Source organism: Cryptomeria japonica, chromosome 5, assembly GCF_030272615.1.
Source record: "Cryptomeria japonica chromosome 5, Sugi_1.0, whole genome shotgun sequence".
NCBI lineage: Eukaryota > Viridiplantae > Streptophyta > Pinopsida > Cupressales > Cupressaceae > Cryptomeria > Cryptomeria japonica.
The window spans coordinates 88,304,501-88,329,750 of record NC_081409.1 but is presented as its reverse complement, the minus strand read 5'-3'; the positions used below and the strand labels follow the sequence as shown (position 1 = coordinate 88,329,750).

Here is a 25,250-nt window from a genome sequence, read left to right as displayed (position 1 = left end):
TTTTTGATTTTTTTTTTTAGTTTTTAGAGTTTTAAATTTTTCAATTTTATTTTTGAGGGGTGAAACATGTCCTGCCATCAATTGATAAAGATAAGACTAACTAGATCAAATCTAGCAGTCATACTGATCTATGTCATTGTTTTTATTTGTTCGATGATTGATGAGAATGTCTAGTTTCAAAGAGTGAGTACCTCGTATAAGACTGATATGTCTGGTTTCAAGTGTACCTATCCTTGTCTAAGACATGTTGATGTTGATGTTGATAGATGGATTGATTAACAAGACTCAATAATTGATAGGAATGTCTAGTTTCAAAGAGTGAGTACCCTGTATACGACCAATCTGTTTGGTTTTGAGTGTACCTAGCCCTATATAAGACATGTTGATGTTGATAGATTTGAGTGATCGATTGATTGACAAGACATGTGATCAGTTTGATTGTAAACTTTGAGAGTTTTCCTGTTATTGATTTGATGCATGGGCCATGTGTTCATGCTTTGATTTTCAAATTTTTAATTTTATTCTTTATTTTTTAGTTTTTTTTAGACAATTCTGACTTTTGGAGCTTTTTGGATTAGAATAAAGATGTATTTGGTTGCCCCAATGTATAGCAAGACAAGGAATATTATGAATGGATCATTGAACCGTTGAGGTGGAAATGGATAGGAGAAAGATGAAGGTATCTTATGAGGAGACACTTCAAGAGCTTTTTGAAATCATGTTGTTGTCCTTAGTTTTGATGAAGATCAAGGATGGAAAAGGGGACATGGATGGAGATAGGATATAGATAGGAGAAACAAGATCATAGATAGTGAGGGATGATGAAATAAATGAATAGATAGGATAAGGGATATGGACTAGAGGGTATGGATAAGTTTAAGCAAGATTTTTAGATAGCACTGCATGCTGGAAGTAATTAATAGATAGGATAAATGGTATGGATAAAGTGAAGCAAGATCATAAATAGCACTCGATGATAGAAGCAATGGATAGATAGGATATACGGTATGGATAAAGTGAAGCAAGATCGTAGATATCACTGGATGATGGAAGCAATGAATACATATGATAGATGGTATGGATAAAGTGAAGCAAGATCGTAGATAGCACTGGATGATAGAAGCAATGAATAGATAGGATAGATGGTATGCATAAAGTGAAGCAAGATCGTTGATAGCTCTAGATGATAGAAGAAATGAATAGATAGGATAGATGGTATGGATAAAGTGAAGCAAGATCGTAGATAGCACTGGATGATAAAAGCAACAAATAGATAGAAAAAGGGATATGGGCTAGAGGGTATGGATAAGGTGAAGCAAGATCATAGATAGCACTTAATGTATGCTAGAAATGTGGTATCAACCTACAAGAGGGGAAAACATCTCAAACACACACATGAAACATTATGTTAGAGGTTTAAAATCAAAATTCAAAACCAAGAAACTAGCTTTGAAAAACCAAACTCTAAGCACGCCCCATATTCCTCTATCTATAAAGATCCTTAAGATTCAAGGTGACCCTCACTTGGAAGAGCACTTGATCTCTTGGATGACAACCTAGAGAACGAGATTCATGTATGATGATTCTAGGATCAAAATGGATGCAACTAAGATCCTAGTGAATGGTGAGATGATGGATGAAAACTAAGGATGTAAGATGCAAAACTAGATATGATCAAGATGATGAAGATAAGATGAAGGTATGTTAATTCCAAATTGAAGATTAAGATGAACTAAGTAAGCTAGATGAAGATGAAAATTAAGTAATTGATATGAAATTAAGCTAACTAAAATGACCTAAAGCATGATGCAAATGCTAAGTGCTATAATGTTAATGCTTGAAGACTTGGATGCTTGAAGGTGACCAATGAGCTTTGATAACCTGCAAAAGACTATAATTTTGATGCACAAGATTGGAGATTTGAGTTGAAGAAATAAACTCTATTTATAGGCAAAATAGAGAAATGGATGGTTGAGATTGAGTAATCTCAACAAGGGCTAGGATTGAAAGTTATCAATCCATGGAAGAGATTCTATCCAATCCCAAGTTGACAAATGTCACCTTGAGAGGGCTTGAGAGGATGCTAAACAAGCATTAGATGCTAAGCAAGCAATTAGGGATAACCTCAAGGAGTGACATCATTGGATAATGTCATTAACCAGGGAGGCATGCTATTACCCAAGAGGCAACCTCTTGTGCAACATGGGAAAATGGTTAAAGGGACAACCATCATGGCTAAGGGGTGTGAGCTTGTAAGAGGTATTAAATGCCTTTTGAAGACTTTGGAGGTTAACTTGCCCAAAGAGGAAAACCACTAGTGGTTTATGTAAGAGCCTTACATGTTTGGAAGACTCAACAAGTTAACTTGTTGAAATATATAGTCTTAAATGCATTTTGAAGACTTTCTTCCAAATTTGGAGAAGTGACCCCCAAATTTAGGGAAAGGACATGATTAGGAGGTTTCTAGAAGGATGATTATGGAGGCAAGTGGGATATGTAGGATTTTGCAATTGGATGAGGAAAATAGATATTTTAGCAAATTAAAATGGTTTAATTTAGCCAAAAAGGATGCAACTTGCATTTGTAGGATTTTGCAAGTGGGGGGACTATTCACAAATAAGTAATGATTTATTTATTTGCAAAGGGGATTTTCAATCAAATGTGAATTTAATCAAAAGGGGAAAAAAAGATTTTAATCAAATAAATAAGATTTATTTGATCAAATGGCTAAGGGTACTTAATCAAACCTTAGTTTAATTAATAGGTTAGGCTAGAAGAAGGAGATTTAATCAAATCTTTAATTTGATTAAAATATCAATTAGAAGAATAAAAATATTAATTAAATCTTAATTTAATTAATTGGAATAATTAGGGATAATTAAATGAATAAAATTCACTTAATTCATTGTGCAACTTTTAGGTGTCTACAAATATTACCCATGATGAAGCCGCAAATTATGTTGGAAGTGGTGGATCTCAATGGTATAGATTTGACCCACTTTGTGAAATAATTTGTAGCAGTGATGATAAAAACATGACTTTAGATGAAGGGGGAGATATCTTGCCAATGATATCCAAATCCCATATCTAAAAAGGTCGTGGAGAAGGTGGTAAAGAAACTTGTGATTGATCAAGAGTTTGTTTATTCCTCTAAGTATTATATGTGTGAGCAATGGTATTGTAAGACGATTGTTTGGATTGCATAAACCTAGTATATATAAGTAAGAAATTTCTCCTCTAAAAGGTTTTCCATTAATGGTATTAACTTTCTTGGAAGAAGGACTTGCTGCAGTTACATGAATGTAAGGTCTCTTAGGCTTTTGCGAAGCCATGGAGACAACAGTAACGTTCACGAATTTCTTATCTTCGAATGAGGATGTCGTGGAGGATGACTCCCTTTTTACATCTCTTTTGGAAAGAGGTGCTTCCAAGAAGTTATCTAAAACTTCATTCAACATATCGAAATCATTCTTAGAAAATGCTTTGTCGAAAACATCAAACTCTAAGAGAAAAAGATCTGACATTAGGCATTCACGTCAGGTTCACCAAAATGTAGGGGAAGAGATTTGTCACCTCCAAGATGATGAATCCCAGAGGACAAATCGATCTGCCGCTACCTCACTTAAACTGGCGCTAGGGTGAGCCAGGGGATAATAAAACTAATGCTTATGCTAGAGTGGAAATAATTAAACAATTTGAAGTATAGAAAAAATGAAAAATGAGATATGTGCTTGTTGCTAAGATAGTTGCCAGATAATTGCAAGATCGATGTAGCTTGATAGTGTTGGTAGAGCATTGAAGAGAGCATCAAGAGATTAATGAGAAACAAGAGATATAAGAGAAGAAAATGAGAGTGTAGAACCCCTCCAAATGAGCAAAGAGTAGTTTTTAATCTTTGAAAGAGGTGCAGAGAGTTGTTACGACCGAAGGCGAGCCAAAAGACACACGTCGACAAGCGTCCGACTAATCAAAGGATTCGAGATTCCGCAGACTTATTGGGACGTCAGTGCGTCGCGCAGACGTCCTACCATAGATAAGCCCAAATGGGGTTTTAGGGAAAACAAAGGCACTTTGCCTTCGAGGCTCATGATGCCAAAACGATAAAATTTTGATCATGAACTCGTCATTAATGCACCGGGTGCCATGCGTAGGTGTCATAAATGCACTAAACACAATTTAAAACACTATAAACACAAATCAAACTGAAACCTGAATTACACCCTCTCTTTAATTATAAAATTAAAAATTCTAACTATCATTTTTACATCTCCTAAAATAAAAAATAAACAGTCGACATTAACCCTAATTAAACTTTGTTTTCCTTTTACAGTATCAACACAGATATCAATATCTTAATGTCCTCAATGAACGAACAAACAAATAGTTTTTATTATACAATAACATTTATTATAGAGGATTGTCTATGGTTATAAGAGCAAGCCTGCCAAATGATTGAACTCCTGAACTTCGAGGACAAAAATGTGGATTAAGTGTTTATCCTCTAGTTGTTTCTAATGCATTGGGATTCTCTACAGATCATAGAACCCATGGGAGCAGGTGACAGTCCATAGCCTTCATTTAAAGCGAGCAAACAAGTATATATATTATATACCTGCAAATACATCAAGGAACTGAATGCGGTTAGCTTCTTTGGAGTGAATGGTAGGATCATAATTTAGCCTGTACTCGGAGTAAGTATAAGGCTTGTAAAGTCGTGGGTGGTGTTCATCCACAAGCTCCTCTGGAGCCCAAATCTTGTGATCGTGTGGAAAATAGAAAGAAGTGGCCAGTGATATTCGATGCTTCCATCCTCTGTAAACAACTCTATGCGCTGAACTGTGGAATCTGCCATTGCTCCATGCCTGTATTTCATGCCAAAATGGTCAATAATTATCTTACTTTGAAAAGGAACAGAAAGAAACGGATGAATGTTAAAGCACAAACTCATTTCAATACTAGTCTAGAAAAGAAATGGGTGAATGGTAGAGTACAAATTCATTTCAATGCTGGTCTAAAAAGCAAATGGGTGAATGCTAGAGCACAAATTCGTTTCAATGCTGGTCTAAAAGAGAAATGGGTGAATGTTTAAGCACAAACCCATTTCAGTACCAATACTAAACCTGGGATTGAAAGGTGGTGTTTTTAGTTATTCAATACATGCACTGCAATTTAGGAATTTTTTTTCCTAGATTCAACTAAGAAGATTATTTGTTTCCCTATGGCAGTAGACCAGATAATTTGTAGTAGTAAAACTAATCAGTAGAGTGGCTTGAGCTCCTACTTAAGTGACACAACTGTAGTTTTTACAGAATTTTAATGGAGAATCCAAATGCTACGTAAACATAAACAAATTACTATTCATAGTCTAGAGAATTTCAAACCTTAAGAGAATCCCCAACATTGACAACAAAGGAATGAGGTAAACGATTGACATCGAGCCACTTCCCTTGTCTGGATAGGACCTGGAGGCCCTGCTGATTATCATTGTGCAGGATTGTAAGGCAACCGGTATCTGTGTGGGAATGCAGAATCTCTTCTTCCATAGAATTTTCGTTCGACAAGTAAGAATTTATTCGTATGTTGCTTGTACACTTTTCGAAAGCAGAATGATAAAAAGTCTTGATATCTAAATCCAAGCTGACAAGAATGATTTTAGAAATTTTTCTTAACAGATCGTCCACCATGATGCCGTACGTTCCAATCTTCTCGCTGCCACACGATACCCACAAGTTGTGTTAAAAATACATCCATTTTGATTTGACATAAACTGGATTTTGATTTCCAATGAGTTTTTAAAAATTTGATTGAAATTCAAAGAGTACTTTTAAATTTTAGTCAATAAAAATAGAATTATTATTATTGAATGCGAATGACGTATAAATTAGTATTGATTATTTGATAATTGGGTTTATATGTAAATTAAATAATTTAATAGTAAAAAGTAAAATTTGATTGATGTAAATAAGATAATTAATTATTATTTTGAAATAAGGTATAAAATTATTATTGATTGTTTGATTATTGAAATTTAATTAAATTAAATAATTCAATGGTAAAACTATAAATTTTGGTTAATAGAAACAAGATAACTAATTAATGCTATTGGATGTTATAAATAGAGGTCTAATATTACTTTTTAAATGTGGCTTGGTTAATCATTAGACTATTTAATATTTAAGTAAAGAAATAAAAAACCAATGTCAAGTAAGTTATTTAGGTGAGTAGTGGAAACTCTATTTAAATATCAAATTATTTTTAGGTTTTGAAAGGGTCAAGAACTTTGAACAAATAGAATAATATAGCATGAAGCACCACCAAACACCAAATAACAACCAAGAGGAATAACTAAGAGACTACAAAAGGCAAATCATTATAAAACCTTACTTAATCAACCAACCTAAAGTTAGGGTGGTTCAAAAAATTGTTCCAAACATTTTTGTTTTATTCTAGTGCAAGGATCCTTCTCTCCAACTCTTTTTTTCTTGAGACAACAAGAAACCATAAGATCACTAGCAGATCCTTCTTTTGATCTCAAAGCTTTAAAACATATGTCCATCAATGAGCAGTCTATAGGGGAATTCCTTTTATTAACTTCTTTCTAAACCTCCTCATAGAAAGTAAAGTAGTTCTCCATAGAAGCTAGCATTTGTTCCTTTTTCTTCCAAACAAAGTGGTGTTTCTTATTTCTCAAACAAGTCATGGAGGCATGGCCCACTGTACCCAAGAATGATAATTAACTGAAGAGTCTTCATATTCAATCTGCTGCCCCCAAACTCCAAATTTTGAAGATAAGGAAATTTGAGTAGGGAGCTCTTGGTTTTGACTAAGATGTAAGTGTATCAATATAGAACAAATGGCTATTGATAATGTTTACACAACCCACTAAACCTTTTGAATTGATGTATACTACCATCTATTGTCTCCATGTCACTAGAAAAAGTTAGTCCAACCTAGTATAGGATACAACTCTTTGCATCTATCACCAACATGGTACTAGTGAATGCACACTATGCCTTATCATATCTCAAGTAGCTCTTGGAATTTGCTACTTCTATGCAACTAGCAATAGCTAACCACTTCTTAATGTATGGTGGTTAGCTCCTAACATCCACCACCTCCACAGTATTAGTGACAACTAGGTGAATTGCACCTATATCCTATCATGAGTAGCTCTTGGGATATATCACCTTTATGTTACTAATGAAAGATGGCTAATCCTTAAGATATCGTAATTAGCTTCTAACATCTATCATATACATGATAATGGTGATAATTGACTAATCTACAACTATATCAACTTGATTCTGACATGTGGAGTCATATTATAGTCAATTGTAAATAATCACAATATCAAAAGGATTCACAACCACATAGAGTGATCCATATACCACTACACATGATCATATAAGCCTGGGGTCAAAATTACCAACACACAAGTGACGAATTGAACCCAAATGAGTCGACTTCTATCTAGTCACAAATACATAAACACACATAAGCTCATAAACATACACAAGTGACCGATCGAACCCAAATGAGTTGACTTCTATCTAATCACAAATACATAAACAAACATAAACTCATAAACATCTCAAAGATCATTCATTGCATACAATTCTCACTTGGAAACACAATATCTATTAGACAAAAATCAAACCCACAATAGTAATGTTATATTATATTCTACTTCTAAGGACACATCTTTTTAATATATTCCAATTATAAAGCTTAGAATACATTCATCCACCAAGTAGATATAAAAGGCGAAACACATGCCATATTTGGTGATACTTGTTATTAACTACCCATAGCTGGCAAAGGCAACCACAAGGAATTCCATCCTAAACTCAACACAAATTTGGACACTTATTTAAATATGACCTTAATTGTTAATAGCAAGTAATTCCATATGGCAGCACTACGTTTGAAAATCAACTCTTGTAATCAAATTTCAGTGATCATAAGATGCATAAACATTACAAACTCAATACAACTTTCAATATCCAACATCATGCAACGGAACACAAAAACAATATAGATGAAAGATATTTAAACTCAATGAATAGTCCTCACAACTTAGTACTCAACAATGTTAAGAGTAGTTTATCTAATTTATCCCTCTATATTTCTTAGTTCAAGCCTTTAAAATGATAGAGATCATAAAGACATCATGTGTCAAATCAATCAATAATTCCCACCACGTTAAATCCATCACAAGGTTTCCCAAATTTTAGTAGCTACAAGTTACCCTATTTGCCCTTGTATATCACAACTTAGCACTTAGAGATTCTTGCACCTCTATTGCTACCACCATTGGCCATTAATGATATAATCAAATCGTTTTCCAACAATAATGATATTAAACAAGATCAATCTCAACAAGCAACTCATAAAGAAATCAAAGGACAAATTTTGTCATAATTTTCTACAATAGTTAAACTAACCCATCAACAAATAATCATCTAGCATAGGTATGCATTTATATGAGGGTAATAATCAATAGCTTTCATACAATCAAAATGTAAGTACATCATACTATTACAAGTGCATATAATATTAATCATGGATATACTAGTCTTAAGGACTTTTGTTTGGCTTCTGATGCTCTCTAATTGGACCAATTTTAAATAAAGGTAAACAAAAATATATTTTTAAGTTGAAATGCAATCAAATTAGTCTCAAACAAGCTCTCTTTTAACCACAAATTTGAACCTAATAGGATCCCCAAAATAGCAAGCATTACTATTTTATAATTAGTAAATTTGATAAGGAGGAGGTATTTTTTGTAGTGTCAAGTAATGATGTTAATATTAGAATTTGATTGTGTAGTTTTTGGGTCAAACGTATTGACCCATATTTCATGAGTACTAGTTCACACAAACCCATCTCTCATGAAAACAGATGATCTTCACTTAGTAGTCATTGGATCTAGATGATGCTAACGAGAGTGAAGCATCAAGACTTCTTGAGAGGTCACTCATCCCAATACTACTTTGACTTAATCATGCTTAACCATAGTGTTTCCCTCAAGTTCAAGCCCACTAAGCTTGCTACCCCATTTGTAAAACATTCAATAAGTATTGAGCTTTATGAACCATTCATCATAGAGCCCCTTCAACTCATCACTTGATAAGTAGGAGACATTTTTCATAGTCTGTCAAGTTATGATATTAATATTAGGATTCAATTACGTAATCGTAATTCACACAAACCCATCTCTCATGAGAATTAATGATTCACTTAGAAGTCATCAAATTTAGGTGATACTCACAAGCATGAAGCATTGAGACTTCTAGAAACCATCGATCCCCATTTTACTCTGACTCAAACACACTTAACCATGGAATTTCCTACATTCCAATCTAAGCAAATACGATGAGTGCTAAGTGGACCATTCATTCTCATGAGAGATGGGTTCTTGTGAACCACTACTCGTGAATCATGGGTCAATGAGTTTGACTCAAAAACTACACAGTTTAACCTTGATAACAATATAATAATTTGACTTGTTATGGAAATTACCTCTACTTATCAAATACAAGATTGTATTGGATTTAACTGAAAATTTCTAGCACCTTTTCAACAGAACCATTTTGAAAATATCCTGCCAGAATGGCGTTCGCTAAGGCCACTTTGCTCTGAGACATTTTGTCAAACAGCTCACATGCCTTGTCTATGGTTCCACATTTTCGCACATGTTTACTATACAAATGCATAGGGCAGAAAGAAGCTACTTTTGTAATTAGTTGAACTGCCAACTGATATTTTCCTACATGTAGTTTTTAGGGTAACCCTTTACCTATATGTCTCTCAGTCCACTTTGGAATGGCAACTGCAGAGCTGGATAAAAGTTAACTAATACAGAGGCAGGAAGTATGTTTCATCCAACTGATAACAATATACATAAACTGAAATAGTAGACATACAGCAGCGACACTTACCTAACTGTGCAGCTCCTTGTTCTGCTCTGTTATGTTCTTCAATCTCCCCTGAATCTGCAACTCCCACGCCCTCCCCCCTTCAGACATTTGAAAAATCCCCTTCTCAAATGTCACTAATCTCCTTAAATTACTTCTCCCCTCCTCTCTGTGCACTACCCGCAGTCCCATTCGAGAATAAAATGATTGATGTGAAAAGGGACGCCATGCTTCCTTAATGGCGTGGCAGGCGTCCATGCCCCGCCATTAATTTGTTTCCCCTCCTTGATAATCTGATTCAATATACATTTAAGGTTTCTCCTAATTCCAAAATGGACTGGTAGATTAATTCTTCATGTTTTTTCATTTATTTTACAAATGCAATGTGTAATGTGTAAGCTAGCTACTGCAGGGTATGTGAAACTTCAAACAGTCAACAGAAATTTCAGAAGTAGTAAAATAACATTTAAACCTGATGCCAATAAGAGGCTAGAGCTATTGCTGATTTCAACAGACTTGCACTATTTAAAGACTCAAGAAATACTATAATATACAAGTAAATCCATACCAGAATTTAGGGTTTCCATATTCAGGCCATATTTTCTGAGACATTTCTTGAACTGAATCTAAATGAGGCAAGTTAGGGAGGTCAAAGCTTAAATTCCAAGGTGGAGGAGCTCTGTAAGCAGTGGTGCTGACTCTTGCTTTAACTTCAGCAGGCATTGCACATAATTGCTGGATTTGAGACATGACATCTTCCACAAGATCTGCTGCAATTCCGTGGTTCACAACGAAGAAAAATCCCCATTCTTTGCAAGCTTCTCTCACTTTACCAATCAATTCAAGATCTTGGAGATGGTTCAAATCTTCACTATCAGATTCAACGGGAAACTGTGAAATATCAATAACAGGAAAATCAGCACTCTCCACACTGGTTTGAAGAGACATGATTGGAATCACAAGAGAAAAAGGACAGGAAATTTGTTTCCTAACTCGATTAGGGTTGTGAATTATATGATGGTGATGGTATCTTTAGGTTTCTGTACCGCAAATGAATAAGACATGATGATAACTCGTAAACTGCTATTTTTTAAATTGTTTATTGATAAATATTTTTTTCATTCAGGGGCATATCTAAGTAGGTAGATCATATTTAGCCAGTACATCCTATGAAGGGGAAATTTAGCTTTATTTGAAAAGTCTTTTGTATGATGCAATAAATATATGACTGGAAAATTTAGCCGAGTTTTTTGTTTTTCAGTTAACTAGTTATTAAAAAAATTAATTTGAACCAATCACAAACAAATTTTAACTTTGTCTAATTGTACAATTTTTAACATTATAAATTACGAAAATTATTTTTCTGCATACTTATTGGCTAAATACAATTTAGATCCAAAATTAAACTTTTTTTGCAAAATTAAACTTTTTTTGTGATGCATTTAGTATAAATATTAAATTTTATAATGTTATATTATTTTAATAATATATTATTATAACATAAATAGATCTATAATCAATCAAATAATAAAAGTATCAAATTGTATAAAATATTAAGGGATATATATTTATAATAATAATTACATATAATCAATCAAATAATAAGTATCAAATTGTATAAAATTTTAAGGGATATATATTTATAATAATAATTACATAATTAAAAAAAATGTTATGTTATAATAAAATAAATTGATTTGTTATTTTTAGTTACAGTTTTCTTTTATTGAATTAATGTGTTTAAAACTAATTATACTTTTATACATATTTTATTATATTTAAATTACAATGAATTAAAAAAATTATTACTATTTTTATTTAATTAATTTGACTTAATAAAATTATTATTATCAAGACTATTATTATTTATTATTAATTTCAATTATTTAACTTTTTGTGAAATTAAAAATTTATTAGGATTTCTTTAATTTATATTATTTTTTCTACCTATCAAGACTATTGTTATTTATTATTAATTTTATTTTTTCATAATATTGAATTTTTTATATAGTTTTGTTTACACATTTTTGTTTATTATATTTTAGTTTTTAAAGTAGATTTAAATCTAAAACTATTTCAATTATTTAACTTTATTCTGTGAAATTAAAAATTTATTAGGATTTCTTTAATTTATATTATTTTTTCTAGTAAAATTTTAATTGTTATGAAATAATTATGTTTAATTTTTTAATCTTAATTATTATAATTTTTAAAATATAATCATTATTAAAATTAAATCATAATTATTATTAAAACTATACTAAAAACAAGGCACTTGTTTGAAAAGTCATTGTATGATTGGAAAGCCACCAAGGAAAGTGTAATGGGGATTTTAATTTAAAAATTTAAAAATAATACTATGGCTGTATAATATATTTTCACATTCCTTATGCGAGCTGAAAAATTATTAAATATTACAATTCTAGTGAAATATTAACATAATCATTTTAACTATATTTATTTTAAAAATTAAGAGATATATTTTAAAGCTATATGTCATATTAGGAGACTCTCAAATCTTCTAGTATTTATATTTGAATAAAAATATGTATTGAAAATTTTTTATTAAAAAAAATTATGTGATGATGTACAAATGTTTTAAAATATTACTTAATAAGTTATAGATCATTTTTACTTATTTAAGTTTTTTTTAAAAAAATGTTTAAAAGTATGGTTCTATTAAATCGAAGTTTGAAATGAACACAATAATTCAAAGTTTGAAATGAAATTTTTTATTTTGGATCATTGTATTGATAATGTAATACAGTAATTGGTTTAAATGATTTAAACATCTGTACAAAAAAATATTATGGATAGATGTATTTTATTTTAATTTGAATGAATTTATAATTTATTTTATTATCATTTATTATTGAATTTAATTTCAATCGAATACAAAAATATATTATGAATAAATGTATTTTTTTTTTATTGGTAAAAGGCCAGAGCCAAATTTTTTTATTAATAATAAAATCTATTACAACTCGGCTCACTAGGGGCAGTAGGAAAGAGTCGGGTGGAGAAAACTTCCGATCTTGCCTCGTAAAAGAATATGCAATATAGTAGTACATTTACAAATTTGAGAGATTTTCCTCATTCAATATAATTTGGCTACTTGCTACATTACATAAAAAATTGGATAGAGCTCTATCTTATAAAGCCACTAGGTGCATGACCCACTCCTAGATGTACTCTTGGAAAGGTGCAAAATTGTTCCTCGCTTTACTCCTCCATGATTATCAGGCTCTCAATATCCACGCCTCTAGATTTAACTCCAGCACAACAGAGGCAAAAAAAATTCCCAAACAATCTAGACCATCTGTTAGATATAATGTGGAACCATAAAAATGATAGTGCTTCATATAAACAGAGGCTTCCAGCTACACCGCTTATTTATGGTATTATACCCAAAACCGTGCAAAGCCAAACAAAACTCAGATCAAACTGAGGATTCTGATCAATATAAATACCAACCTGTATGTATATATTACTATCGAAATGGCATCTGTATAAGTCAAAACTCAGTAAGGTCTCCATAGAAAACCAAAGGAATAAAAAAAATAGATTTAAAACTGAGCCATCCAATAAAAAGACAATCCCTGAAATGTAAATAATAGATGACCATCAGATATGAAAATATAAGCAGGTATTTGTAAAAGAAAAGTCCATTTATCAAGTGCCAGAGCTGCAAGATATCCAAAAAATAATGCCCATAAACTATATTGGTATGCATCCAAGAAAACCATAACTGACAAGATTGGGATTTCTTGGGGTTTCCCAAGATACTAAATATATAACATATAAAAATATATAGAACCATAAAAGGTGAGAGCACATTATATAAACAGAGCCATCCATTAACACCACAAATATTACTCCAGAAATATGTTGAGAAGAGGACAAAGCCAACCATAGCTCGGACTAGACTAAGGTTTCTAACCAATACCAATACCACCTATATGTATATAGTAACCTACAGGTGGCATCAATATAGGTCAGAACTCAGTAAGGTCCCCATAGAGATGACACAATTCATTTAATTTGATCCATAATAAACCATCTTCAGATACGTAAATCATTAACAAGATTTAAAAATGCAATTATAAGTAGCTAATTATAAAAGTAGAGTCCACACATCAAGAGTCAGTGATGCAATAAGTCGAAGAAAACCATTGCCAAGTGGCCATATTGGAATATGTCCAAGTTTACCAAAACTAACCTAATCAAAATTTCTTGGGGTCTTCCCAAGGTATACTTAGTTTATAACGTATAAAGAAAGTATATTGAGTTAAATTTTCATTCCTTTAATCTTATATCTATGAAAACACAATCCCCATGTGGAGGATGGAAGGTCGCAGAAGAGGTTGATGGTTTAACCACCACTGTCACCAAATGGTTCATCTTCTTTGCCGAAGAAGGAGACTTCTCAGACAGATGAGAAGCTCTAATAATCACAAGAGGTATTACTTGAAATCATTCAATTTCAGTATCAGGGAAGTCTATCGGGGCCACAAAACCTTCCTCAGTCATATAATCTATCCACCATTTCGTCCCCTGAGCAAGTTTCAGGTTGAGCCATTTCTGGAGGAAAACAATATTTCTAGCAATTATGGGTTTCCTCACTTCAAAAATGGCCAAAATAGGGTGTCTTACCACAATCCTATCATCAATCCTCTCACCCGACTTAACATAATCCTTTGGGTATGGGATCATCAGGTTGTCATCAATATTGTTGACAACCTATTTGAGAGTCATATTCATATTGGTTAATTAGCATGAAATCCGTCTCTCTCCTAACCTTTTTTTTTAAACATGAGTAATGTGGTTATCAAGATCATTCTCCCTTCAAGCAAGTAAGCACTAAATTGGTTGTTAGCCTTATTGTAAGCAATTCAATATCTTTCATGTATTAAGTTCTTATTTAAAGTGTAATAGTTAGTAACTCAAATCATTTTGTAAATTATTTCCTACGAGAATCCTAGCTTTCAAGAAATTGGAACTTTCGTGTATTTAGTTCAAGACTAGAATCTTTTTTATCATAGTTTCTTTCATGAGAACGTTACCCCAAAGTAGTTGATTTGTTTATTTTTTCATTCTTGTCAAATGTTCCTTTTAATTATATCTTAGTTTCAATTTTAAGCAATAATTTATTTTTTCATGTAATAGTTTCATAATTATTCAGTGTGATGTGTATTCAAGATTTCGTAAACTTATGGTTCATTCCTAGTTAGATAACTAAATAAGTGAGTGGAGTTGAAACCAAAAACTAGCAGCGTTCGGTATCTATGGTGCCTCTGTGTCACGCTTACGGGTAATGTTGTTGTGTTGAAATACTGCACTTAACGCCTAATAAAGGTGCAACAATGACATATGTGGCATCATCCCTATAAACCACCGGGGAGAAATAAGGGTCATATGGAAGTTAAAATACAAGGGATGGGTAATCCCCCTTGGATCGATAATCTAAAAAGATAAATTTTAAAAGAATTTGCATTCGCTCAGTTAAACCTTAGAAAACCCCATTAGGGTTGGTTGTGTGTGACATTCTAGAATTTATTTATCTTGATGGATTTTGGCAGATGATAATGGGTTAAGGATGACGTATTTAATAGGAAATAAGACCTAGTTGTTTTAGGCCACAAGCATGAGGTCACCTTGAGCCTTTTTTCTATAAAGCTACCATCGTGGGTAGCAACTACAAAGAAACTGTCTGGGACATTGACCCTAGAAAGGGTTGCGTACCCACCAAACAATTTACATTAAACCATAGTTAGAAACCAGAACTACATCCTTTACGTGTTGATCTTGTGTCAAAACAAGTATGTAGGCAGTCTAGGGGCGGAGTTGTCCCTTGTACTCAGGTGTTCGGGGATGGGGATTAGTATTTGCTTTTGGGTGAGTAGTTGGTTCTCAAAGCTCCTTCATATTTTAATCAAATGGTGCAAATACTAATTGGAAGATTTGAAAAAAAAAATTCAACGCATACTCGGAAGGAATCTTGTATTGATTCGCTTGACTTCCCGAGGCTTTAGGCCAAATTCCGAGGCAAAATTCAAGCTTGTATTATGTTATTATATTTACTCCTAAGGACAGAGACCTCGATGCACTCCTAGTAGAGGAGTGTAGTTCTTAGAGAGTGAGTCAAGACTCGGATGGTCCTGATGGGTCTAAGTCTCTAGCCAAAGCACTTCCTATCCCAAATTGGATAGATATCTACCCCGTTTGGGTAGATGTCTATCCCGAATTGGATAGATGAAACATCTTGTCCCGTATGGACATATGCCTAACCTGTATGGTTAGATGCTCATCCCAGATGGATGAATGCCTATTCTGTTTGGATAGATGCCCAGAGTATGCGAATGAATCAAACACAATTCAGAATAAATAAAATAAAAAAAATTAGTTGAATTTTTTTGGGTTGAGTAGAGTGGGTTATTACAGATTGGGGGTCTCTTAAAATTGTTATATTATTTGATAAAATTGAGGGGATTTATCTTGTTCATTATTGGTTTTGGATGTATGTTTTATTCTTCCCCTGTTGAATTTTATAGATATAAGTACAAGATTTGCTAAGAAGGGTTTCTAGAAGACATCTTTTATGGAAGGAACTTCTATCCTATATATATGGATCCATTCCCCAACCTAGCGATTTCAAGGATAAGGAAGATTGAATGTAATACAAGTGAAAATTCCTTAAATTAATTAAAATGACATGATCTCAATGCAATTGGAATTAAGTGTCCTCACATGGGTTGTTCATTGGTTATCTATATCAACATCTAGGAAGAGTATGGAGATCCTAGTGATCATCCAATATAAAATGTTGTGTTTTGAGAGAACTTCACACCCATGGATGTTCCTAATTCATCTTCTCCTCCAACAACTACAAATTTAACAATTATTTATACTTAGGCATATGGTGTGCATAAATATGGGATGATAGTGTATTCATATGGCATGTTGTAAGATTCCACCTTCACCTATTGCTTCAATAGAGATCTTAATTTCTTTACATGATTCTTTAGATATTGTTAAGTAGGTCTATATTTGTCTTCTTGATCTTTGAGATCTACTTATTTTATATCACATGTTTGTAGAATCTCATATTTAGGATCTTGATGACATTGGTGAGGATATTTATCTTCTTGTTGGTGATAACTCTTATGAATTTTCACCTCTTTCACTAGATTTTATGAGGGCACATTCTCATTCCTTTTTACTTTTTCTACCTATACTTGCTTATATCTTGACACATCATACACTTTATTCTAGTTCATTGATTTAACACATCATCCTTAGCACCTTATATAGAATAATTTGATTCCTAGTAGTTTATAACTCATGTATATATCAAGAGTCATTCTTATATGGTTATGATAGGTGAATCTTGTACAATGCCTAATTACACTAATCAAGCAATATGGCATTGAGAACATTGAGTACTTTTTAGAGAATTTCCTTTACCTCATCATTTGAGTAGGAAGTCAATAGATATATATCTTGGGGTTTCTTTCTTCTAAAAGGAAGATGATCCATTGTTTAATATGAAGGGGCCTACTACAACAATCACTATGTGAATATGCGTTTGCATTTTCTCTCTTCTAATATGAAGGTATTCATACACACCATATCTTATACTTATATTTTAAAAGGATTTTACATCTTATTAAGGATAAATTGTCTTCTCTTTCTTTAAGGGTATATTTTACCTCTAATTTTGGAGGGAAACATCTTGTACAGGAGTACCTAACATACCTACACATTTTTAAATAAATTTCTCTTTATTTCTAAATTGCTTTTATGAGGGATGTTGGTGTATTATTTTATACTTCACATGAGTTTCTACTTATACTAAGTATAATGTTGCAACATTTTAGTATGTTTAATGAGGATTTAGCAATGTTTGTTACTCTCTCACCTGCATAGCTAATAACGCCATGTCCCCCTAATTTGATGCCACCAATTTCCTAACTACCACAACAATGTTTCATTGATGATAATTTACTTTCACTTCTCTAATAAGGACTACATTTATGTTAGTTGGCTAAGTGAACTCACCTTGATTGTGAATTAACTCAAAAATTCTCGGGTATACCTCATCCGAACTCATATATCTAAGGGGCCTATATATTAGGAATCCATCATTAATTTGGATTTTATTTAAACTTGACAATAATTACTATGGTCCATTATATAATCGTAGTGATATCAAAGATTTGTCACCAATATTTTTCTTGTTCATTCCTTCTAATATAAGGTTTATATTAAAAAGACATTATTTAACACTCATTTTAGGGGCAAAGAATATGCATATTATAGATTTATATTAGAAATTATTAATTATATAATTAGGGGTGAGTGTAAGACCATGATGGATTGGATAATGGAAATGAAAACAAATCCTATCAAATACAAAAGTGTTAATATTTGTACTTCGATTTAGACTTTGTTTGGAGGGAAAAAGTGAGAAAAAAATCTAGCTCAAATTAGGATCATCTTTAAAAATAACTTAGCAATACCTTGGGTTTAGGAAATTAGGAGTCCCAAAACTTGACAAAAATTTCCAAAACCTTGTGTTTAGCAATATCCTAAATTTTTTCGCAACTTCATCCTTGAAGCTAAAAAAAATTGTTATAACCAAAATTAATTAAAAGACAATGGTTTGTAAGTGAAATTCTAAATATTCTAAAAGCATAATATACACCTCATTCTAATTTTAGTAGATGATTATTATTGGTTGTGTATATATGTAGTGTTGTAAATTGTAACCCCCTACAATTTTACACTCCTTTTTGTGCCCTTTCCTTAGTGTGCCTCCTCCTAGCTCTTTTGCAATATTTTTTTTGGCTCTGCATTGCAAAACTGATGTGATATGATCATATGGTGATCTAGGTCCTTGTCCTAAAACTAAGTGCACTTGAGCCACTCAGTGGACAAGGGTGCTAGATCCCTTTGTCCTAGTGGACTAAGGCACTAGGCACCCTTGCCTATCCAGAACATACCCATTTTTAAGTGTGTCGCCACACCAATTTCCACTAGTTGATTCCTAATCTCAATATTTTAATATGACTGTTGGAGGTCATTGTAATCTATGAAATACCTTGGGAATCCTATATAAGTGCATCATTCTAGAATTAATTTTTAAAACATATAGATACCATATCAAGTGTACAATTCATCCCAAGATATTCTACATCATTCAAGAGAAAATATTCTTCAGATCCAAGCATTATGGTGCAACAAGTTGTAACAATCTTGTCATAAATGGTCTTTCTCATCCTACCTTCCAAACCTTAAACGTACCAACTTTGGTCCGTTTAAGGAATGCCAAATCCTTTGTAATGCCCCGCCAGGAAACCCCTATGGGTTTAAATTAAAACACTCAAATAGAGTGTAAATTTTTTTTTTTTTTTTTTTTTAATAGTAATAAAGAGTGTTAACGAAGAGGTTACGATATTAAGATAAATTGAAGTTAACTCAATTCATTATTAGACACGACATTTAAATACAATGGGGATTACCTGTCAACTTAGATATCACAGCGGAAGGCTCAGCCAACCCTAAGGAGTTTCCTAACGCGATTACACAACCTTACACCTAACTCAACTTGCGTCAATAGATCTATTAAACTGGATAACTTAATTACGAGATAATGCATAGTCCTTGATTAAATATGTGTTCAATGGTTTAACACCTTATATCTTTAGGAGGCATTCAATTACTTCGATGGTTAGGAGGCCATTGAGGAGATTATTTATCCATCGCACTTTAATTCATAATTACTTTAAGAGGCCCCCAAAATGGGTTCGTGAATTCCATTCCTTGGGTTGTGGTATCCATTCACAATTGATTTCATCCTTTAATGTTTTAAGAATATGCCTAATGAGGTTCATTCATTCAAGGTTAAACTATGATTAGTAAAGCGAGGGTTTCATCATTTGATTTTAAAATATTCACCCACATTTGTTACCCCTTTTTTTTTAAACCTAAATATTACTATGCACATTCCTTGCATTTTAATATTCATTAATACTAAATCGATTTTTTTTGTTTTTTAAAAACTAAAATAACTATCACAAGAACAAAACGTAAAATGCCAACATTACAACCCGGGCGCTACCCACGGTTGCCGCAGGGTTTCCCTGCAAACCACTGTGGACGCAGGGAAATCCCTGCGGACACCGTGGTCGCAGGGCTTGCCTTGCGGCCCACGGTGGACGCAGGAACTCCCTGCGGCCCACTGTGGTCGCGGGGAAACTCCTTGCGAGCCACCCAAAATAAAATTAGAAAAAACACGGGGAAAGGTAGGGGGAGGAAACGGGGGAGGGGGCGGCGGCGTCAAACCCTAACCCGAAAAACCTCTCCCCCTTTTTTTTGGTTTTCTTCTTTTTTTTTTTTGAAAATTTCTCTTGCGTTTTCCTCTAAAAAAAAATAATCTAAAAACAAGAACAAAATCCCAGTTTAAGAGCCTGAATGCCATGAACGAAATTCTGAGACAAAAATGCACACACAGTCACAGGCCCCCTTTTTCTTTTTTATTCTTTTCTACTTTTAACAAGCAGTTCATTCCCAGATTTACGTCAATATCTCCATTATGGAAAGAAAATGTTCCCAATCAAGCTTTAAAATCACAAATTTCATTAAGAACAAGGATCTGATTTAAGAACAACCAAACTTGGGAGGAGACTGAAAACTAAACCTCAAACTCATTCATGGATAATACCTTTTTTTTTGTATTCAACAATAACTTAAAAAAGAGAGGCCCGAATCCTACCTCATAATGAAATTTCCGGGCCTGAATCTTGATGAGGAGCTTCAGCCACTCCAAGCAAGCAAGAAAAACTCCATTCTTTTCCCCCCCAAACCATGTTTTTTTCCACCCAAAAATGACCAAAAAGCCAAGGATCCCCAAAATGTCTCCAAAACTAGGTTAAAAAGAAAAAGCCCTAATTTTGCCCTAATTTCAATTTCGAATTTAGGGTTTTATTTCTAAAATACAATAAATGAAAATCCAAATGGGAATCATTCATTCCCTCCTTGTTCATTTTTCTTTTAAAATTTAAAAGCTTCTATTTCATATTCAACTCTAATTTAATTTACTGAAAATCAAACTTTTATATTTTATCAACTATACAAGTAAGAAGAAATAACTTCTTTTAAATAATAATCATTTTCCCTTTTTCCCTCCAAATGCGAAAATGCGTAATTTATTGCTATCTCCCAAATGTCTTTAAATTTTTCCTTTCCAAAAACGCACAACTCATTAAATTCATTATTTTTAAAATTAGCTATTAAATTAACTCGCTACAACATAATAAAGCGATATTTTTAAATAAATGACTAATCTAATGCAAGAGTTTAATTTATTCTAATTTCTTGACTATAAATGCATAAAAGTTACAAATGCGTAAATGAGCACACCAACCTCAGTTAAATACCTTAAACTTGCTACAATAATAATTTAAAGCAAATCTCTTTAATTACTGATTAATCGTATAAATAAGCTACCTATTTAAATTTCTATATCTCTAATGTGTACGTTTAATCATAATTTTAAATTTAATACTTAGGATAACAAACCTCACTTACCTCGTGCAAGGCACGCAAATCAAGGTAGTCCTCCAAATCTCTCGACACGCATCCCAATGAAAGGCAAGCTCCACGAATCCACGCACGATGCTCACCTAACCATGGCTAAGGCAAGACGAGCGTTATATGACCACTAATTCCGAATTCAAAAGATGAAAGAGCATACTCAACCTTGCGAGTTCCAAAGGAGGTGAACCTTGCCCTAAGCGGTGTTGTACCTGCAATCTCCTGCACCCATGAACTCATACAAGCATGCATATACATATACATATTCAATGAAGGCGTTAGCTCAAGATTTATCTCAAGGGTTAGGGAACAATTGCATTTACACGAAAATCGATGCAAAAGCACAATAATAAGTATGCACAATTTATTTATATTATCTAAACTACACATTGCATATCGGTTAATCTACCATTCGAGAATGCCACATAGGAAGTCAATCAAGGTTAAACGGGTTTTAAAAGTCCGACCAGGGTATGGGCATTACATTCTCCCCCCCTAGGTTCCGACTTACTCCTGGAAGTCGCAAGGTTAAACGGAAGTCCTGCAACACTTATTAGTCCCTAAACTCAATTAAAAATTTTCATTTTGCACAAACAACTATTTTGTCAACAATTTAAAACATTATTCATCAATAAAAATGCATCTAACATCATTCACACCTTCAAATATTCTATAATTTACACTCAATCATAGCAAGGATACGAGACTTTTCCCTTTTTATTTCACCAAATTTAAGCAATTTAAAATATATAGGCACGGTTTTCATACTCATCTATCAAACATGACAAGAAAACATGCTCTCAAGGTCAATTTCTTTCACCAAATCCTCTCTTTCACAAAATTTTATCGCATAAAACTAGCCTCACATATCAATTTTTTTTTTACAACCAAGTTAACTTTTCAACATATAAGAACTTTTCCAATGACTATGCCCCATAACATAGTGACAAGTTAATACCATTTAATCCATGATTACACATAATTTCCATCCACAAGACTGGTTTGCACAACACAATAGGCCACATGTGAGCATGTCAAATGCTCGGTCAAAGGTAACATATATGATCCACATCTCTATGCCTGCTCTCATAATAAATACATGATCAACAAATATCCAACATCTCACTCGAGGGCTTGATGGTGCTAGGGTACACCATAGCGGTGCCACCTTCCATACAAGTCCCTCGTGAATATCCCTTGTTGTGTAAGGTGTTTAGCCTCCAAGAGATAGTCACCACTCATAGGTAGGTAGTGGATCTTAGCTGTTTTCACAGCCTCACATACCTCCATCCTCAAGGTTCCTTGCGTCTGCTTCCTCGTATACACTCATCCAAGCCCGTCTCCCACGTTCTTGGAGAGGAATTCACATTACAACACAGGACCAGCATTCAAAAACAACAAGAATAAACCGGTTTAGCCACCAAAGTACAAAAGATTAAGGGTAATATTTGTCAATTCCAACAATAAAACAAGAAAATAATTTTCGGATTTGCAACATCAAATCAAGTAAAATCAAGATCGCAGGATCCTGGCTAAACTGTCGAGGTCAAAGTAAAATAAATTTGCTGGCCCACAAGAAAATAAATAAGTAAATAAATATAAGAAATTCATAAGTGCACGTTACATCACTATGTGACTAATAGCTAGCCACCAACGAGGAAGGAAGGAACAATCGTCTAGCTATCCTAGTAGCTCATCATGTGGTGTGACCAAGTCGCACATCCACATGGCATGGCAGTGTGCACCTCGGCGTTACCCCGCATCACGTCGTCACGTGGCATGGCTCTACCCTATACCTATTGGTAGGCCGCATGGCGATGTCTACTACATCCCGCATCGTGTCTCAGCACGGCATGGCAATACTCCAAGCGGAAAAAGCACGCAATGGACGTATCCCGCATGGCAGTGTACCCCGCGGATAAGGCACGCGCTAGTCACACTCCGTATAGCGATGTTCCTCTCAGGATACTCGCCGTATGCCAGAGGTATACATGGCTAAGGTCTACCCATAAGTCTACCAACACTAGCCAGTTGGTAACTTATGTAGAACAATAACACGCCTCTCATGAAGACAAGGCAACAAATGCTCCAATATGTAAGAAAGTACCACGCCTCTCATGAAGACAAGGCAACAAATGCTCCGATGGAATCCAACAATATGCTCAAAAACTGTCATCTATATGCTCAAGATAAAGGATAGGAATAAGGCTGGCACACATGAACCTCATAAATCGGTTCATCACAAGGGGAAGTATTGAGTACACCTATGTTATAGTTTCGTTACAAAACCATGCTTTTCCTCGAAATAGGGAAGCTAAAGTCGCTTCGCGTCGACATTACTCGTACGCTGTTCATTCTATTTCAAGGAACGGTGACTACTACTACTACCCCTTCACATACTGACTTATCAACAACCCGTGGGTTGGCACTCAGTAAGGGAAACAAAAAAGCAACATCACATAGATAGGTATGGTTTCCCATACTCATAAACAAACACATTCCCCATGGTTGATTACTTCACCATCCCATGGGCACACAAAGCAAGTACGGGTTTTCTCACAACACACACAGAATAGCACTATTATTGGTTTAGTCACATTTACGGGGAGTACTTTACATTATGCTAACATATACTTAAGGGAATTTTTTTAATTATGCTTTACACATGAATCACCAACAAGGTTTACTCTAGATCCACGTACTGAAATTTTCAACAATTCAAATTTACATAACGAGATAACATCATTCTAATATCTTCCTCATTCTTCCCTAAGCATTTTCATTCACATTATTAACTATGCAATTTCCCTTTTCAAGATGAAAAACTTTCCCCTTTCAATTAGAAGCCCAAAGCAACATAAAATTTCACAGGCATTATAGCAAAACTTCTTCTTAAATCACTGCATTCTAATTAGTATTCCAAAAACAACAATTCCTATATTTTAAACGAGAGGAGGAAGAGAGTTGGAAAATCAACTATTTCCTACGAATACACAAGAATTTCAAAATCACACCATATGCTCGGACATAAGTTTATCATTTGAGTTGCACGGTTGTCATTTTGATATCTTTTAGGAAGGTGTCAAAGCATCCTACATGACATTTCTAATTATTATTGCTGCACTATACTGTTCTAGTTTTCCGAACAAGAATTCAAAACAATCAATTTTTCTTTTGTAATACAAGTCTTCTAAAGCACAATCACTATTCGTAATACGTTACAATACAATAATACCTCAAATTTAACATTGAAACTTCATAATATGATAAGGAGGTAAACAAAGAGCGATCTACTAGGTTTTACACATTTAGTGCATACAATTCCACAAGTCTTTTATTTACTCCTTTCGAAACATAATAAGGCAATTATCTAATTCCAAAACAAGTTAAATGGTGCGTCATTTAATAGGTCCTAATCACACTAATTGAATAAGCACATAAAACAATCTTTTGAGGAGCACATCCATTTACTATTGAAACTACTACAACATGTCCCCTTTGGTTTTCCTTTCACATCAAGCAATTTTCACAAAATTAACTATACGCATATTAAAGCACCTTACTTAAGATGAAATTTATTTATATTACTCCTACCAAGCACATGGAGCACCCTTTAATGCAACCATACAATTTTCTATCATTAACCAAAAATTAACTCCTAAATCAATCCTTTTCACAATCTAAAGCACAAAAACGTTATAGGGTTCACACAAGGCTCAAGATATATCATCCTTTCTC

At 33.5% G+C, this 25,250-nt stretch overlaps 1 protein-coding gene across 1 annotated transcript; it reads right to left on the bottom strand.

Annotated features, from left to right (window-relative positions):
* Positions 1-4,367: 4,367 nt before the first annotated feature.
* Positions 4,368-11,017, bottom strand: LOC131054713 (probable 2-oxoglutarate-dependent dioxygenase AOP1). The gene is made up of 3 exons (XM_057989282.2): positions 10,486-11,017; positions 5,382-5,709; positions 4,368-4,862 (listed from the first exon to the last, which is right to left on the bottom strand). Exons 1-3 carry the CDS (start codon positions 10,863-10,865, stop codon positions 4,605-4,607), a joined length of 966 nt encoding a protein of 321 aa, XP_057845265.1. The 5' UTR covers positions 10,866-11,017; the 3' UTR covers positions 4,368-4,604.
* Between the last annotated feature and the right edge of the window lie 14,233 nt (positions 11,018-25,250).

Coding starts and splice junctions, on each gene's coding strand:
- LOC131054713 (XM_057989282.2), bottom strand. CDS start 10,865: ATGTCTCTTCAAACCAGTGTGGAGAGTGCTGATTTTCCTGTTATTGAT. Junction 5,710..10,485: donor TATGGAAACCCTAAATTCTG/GTATGGATTTAC, acceptor ATCGTGTGGCAG/CGAGAAGATTGGAACGTACG. Junction 4,863..5,381: donor ATGTTGGGGATTCTCTTAAG/GTTTGAAATTCT, acceptor CATGAAATACAG/GCATGGAGCAATGGCAGATT.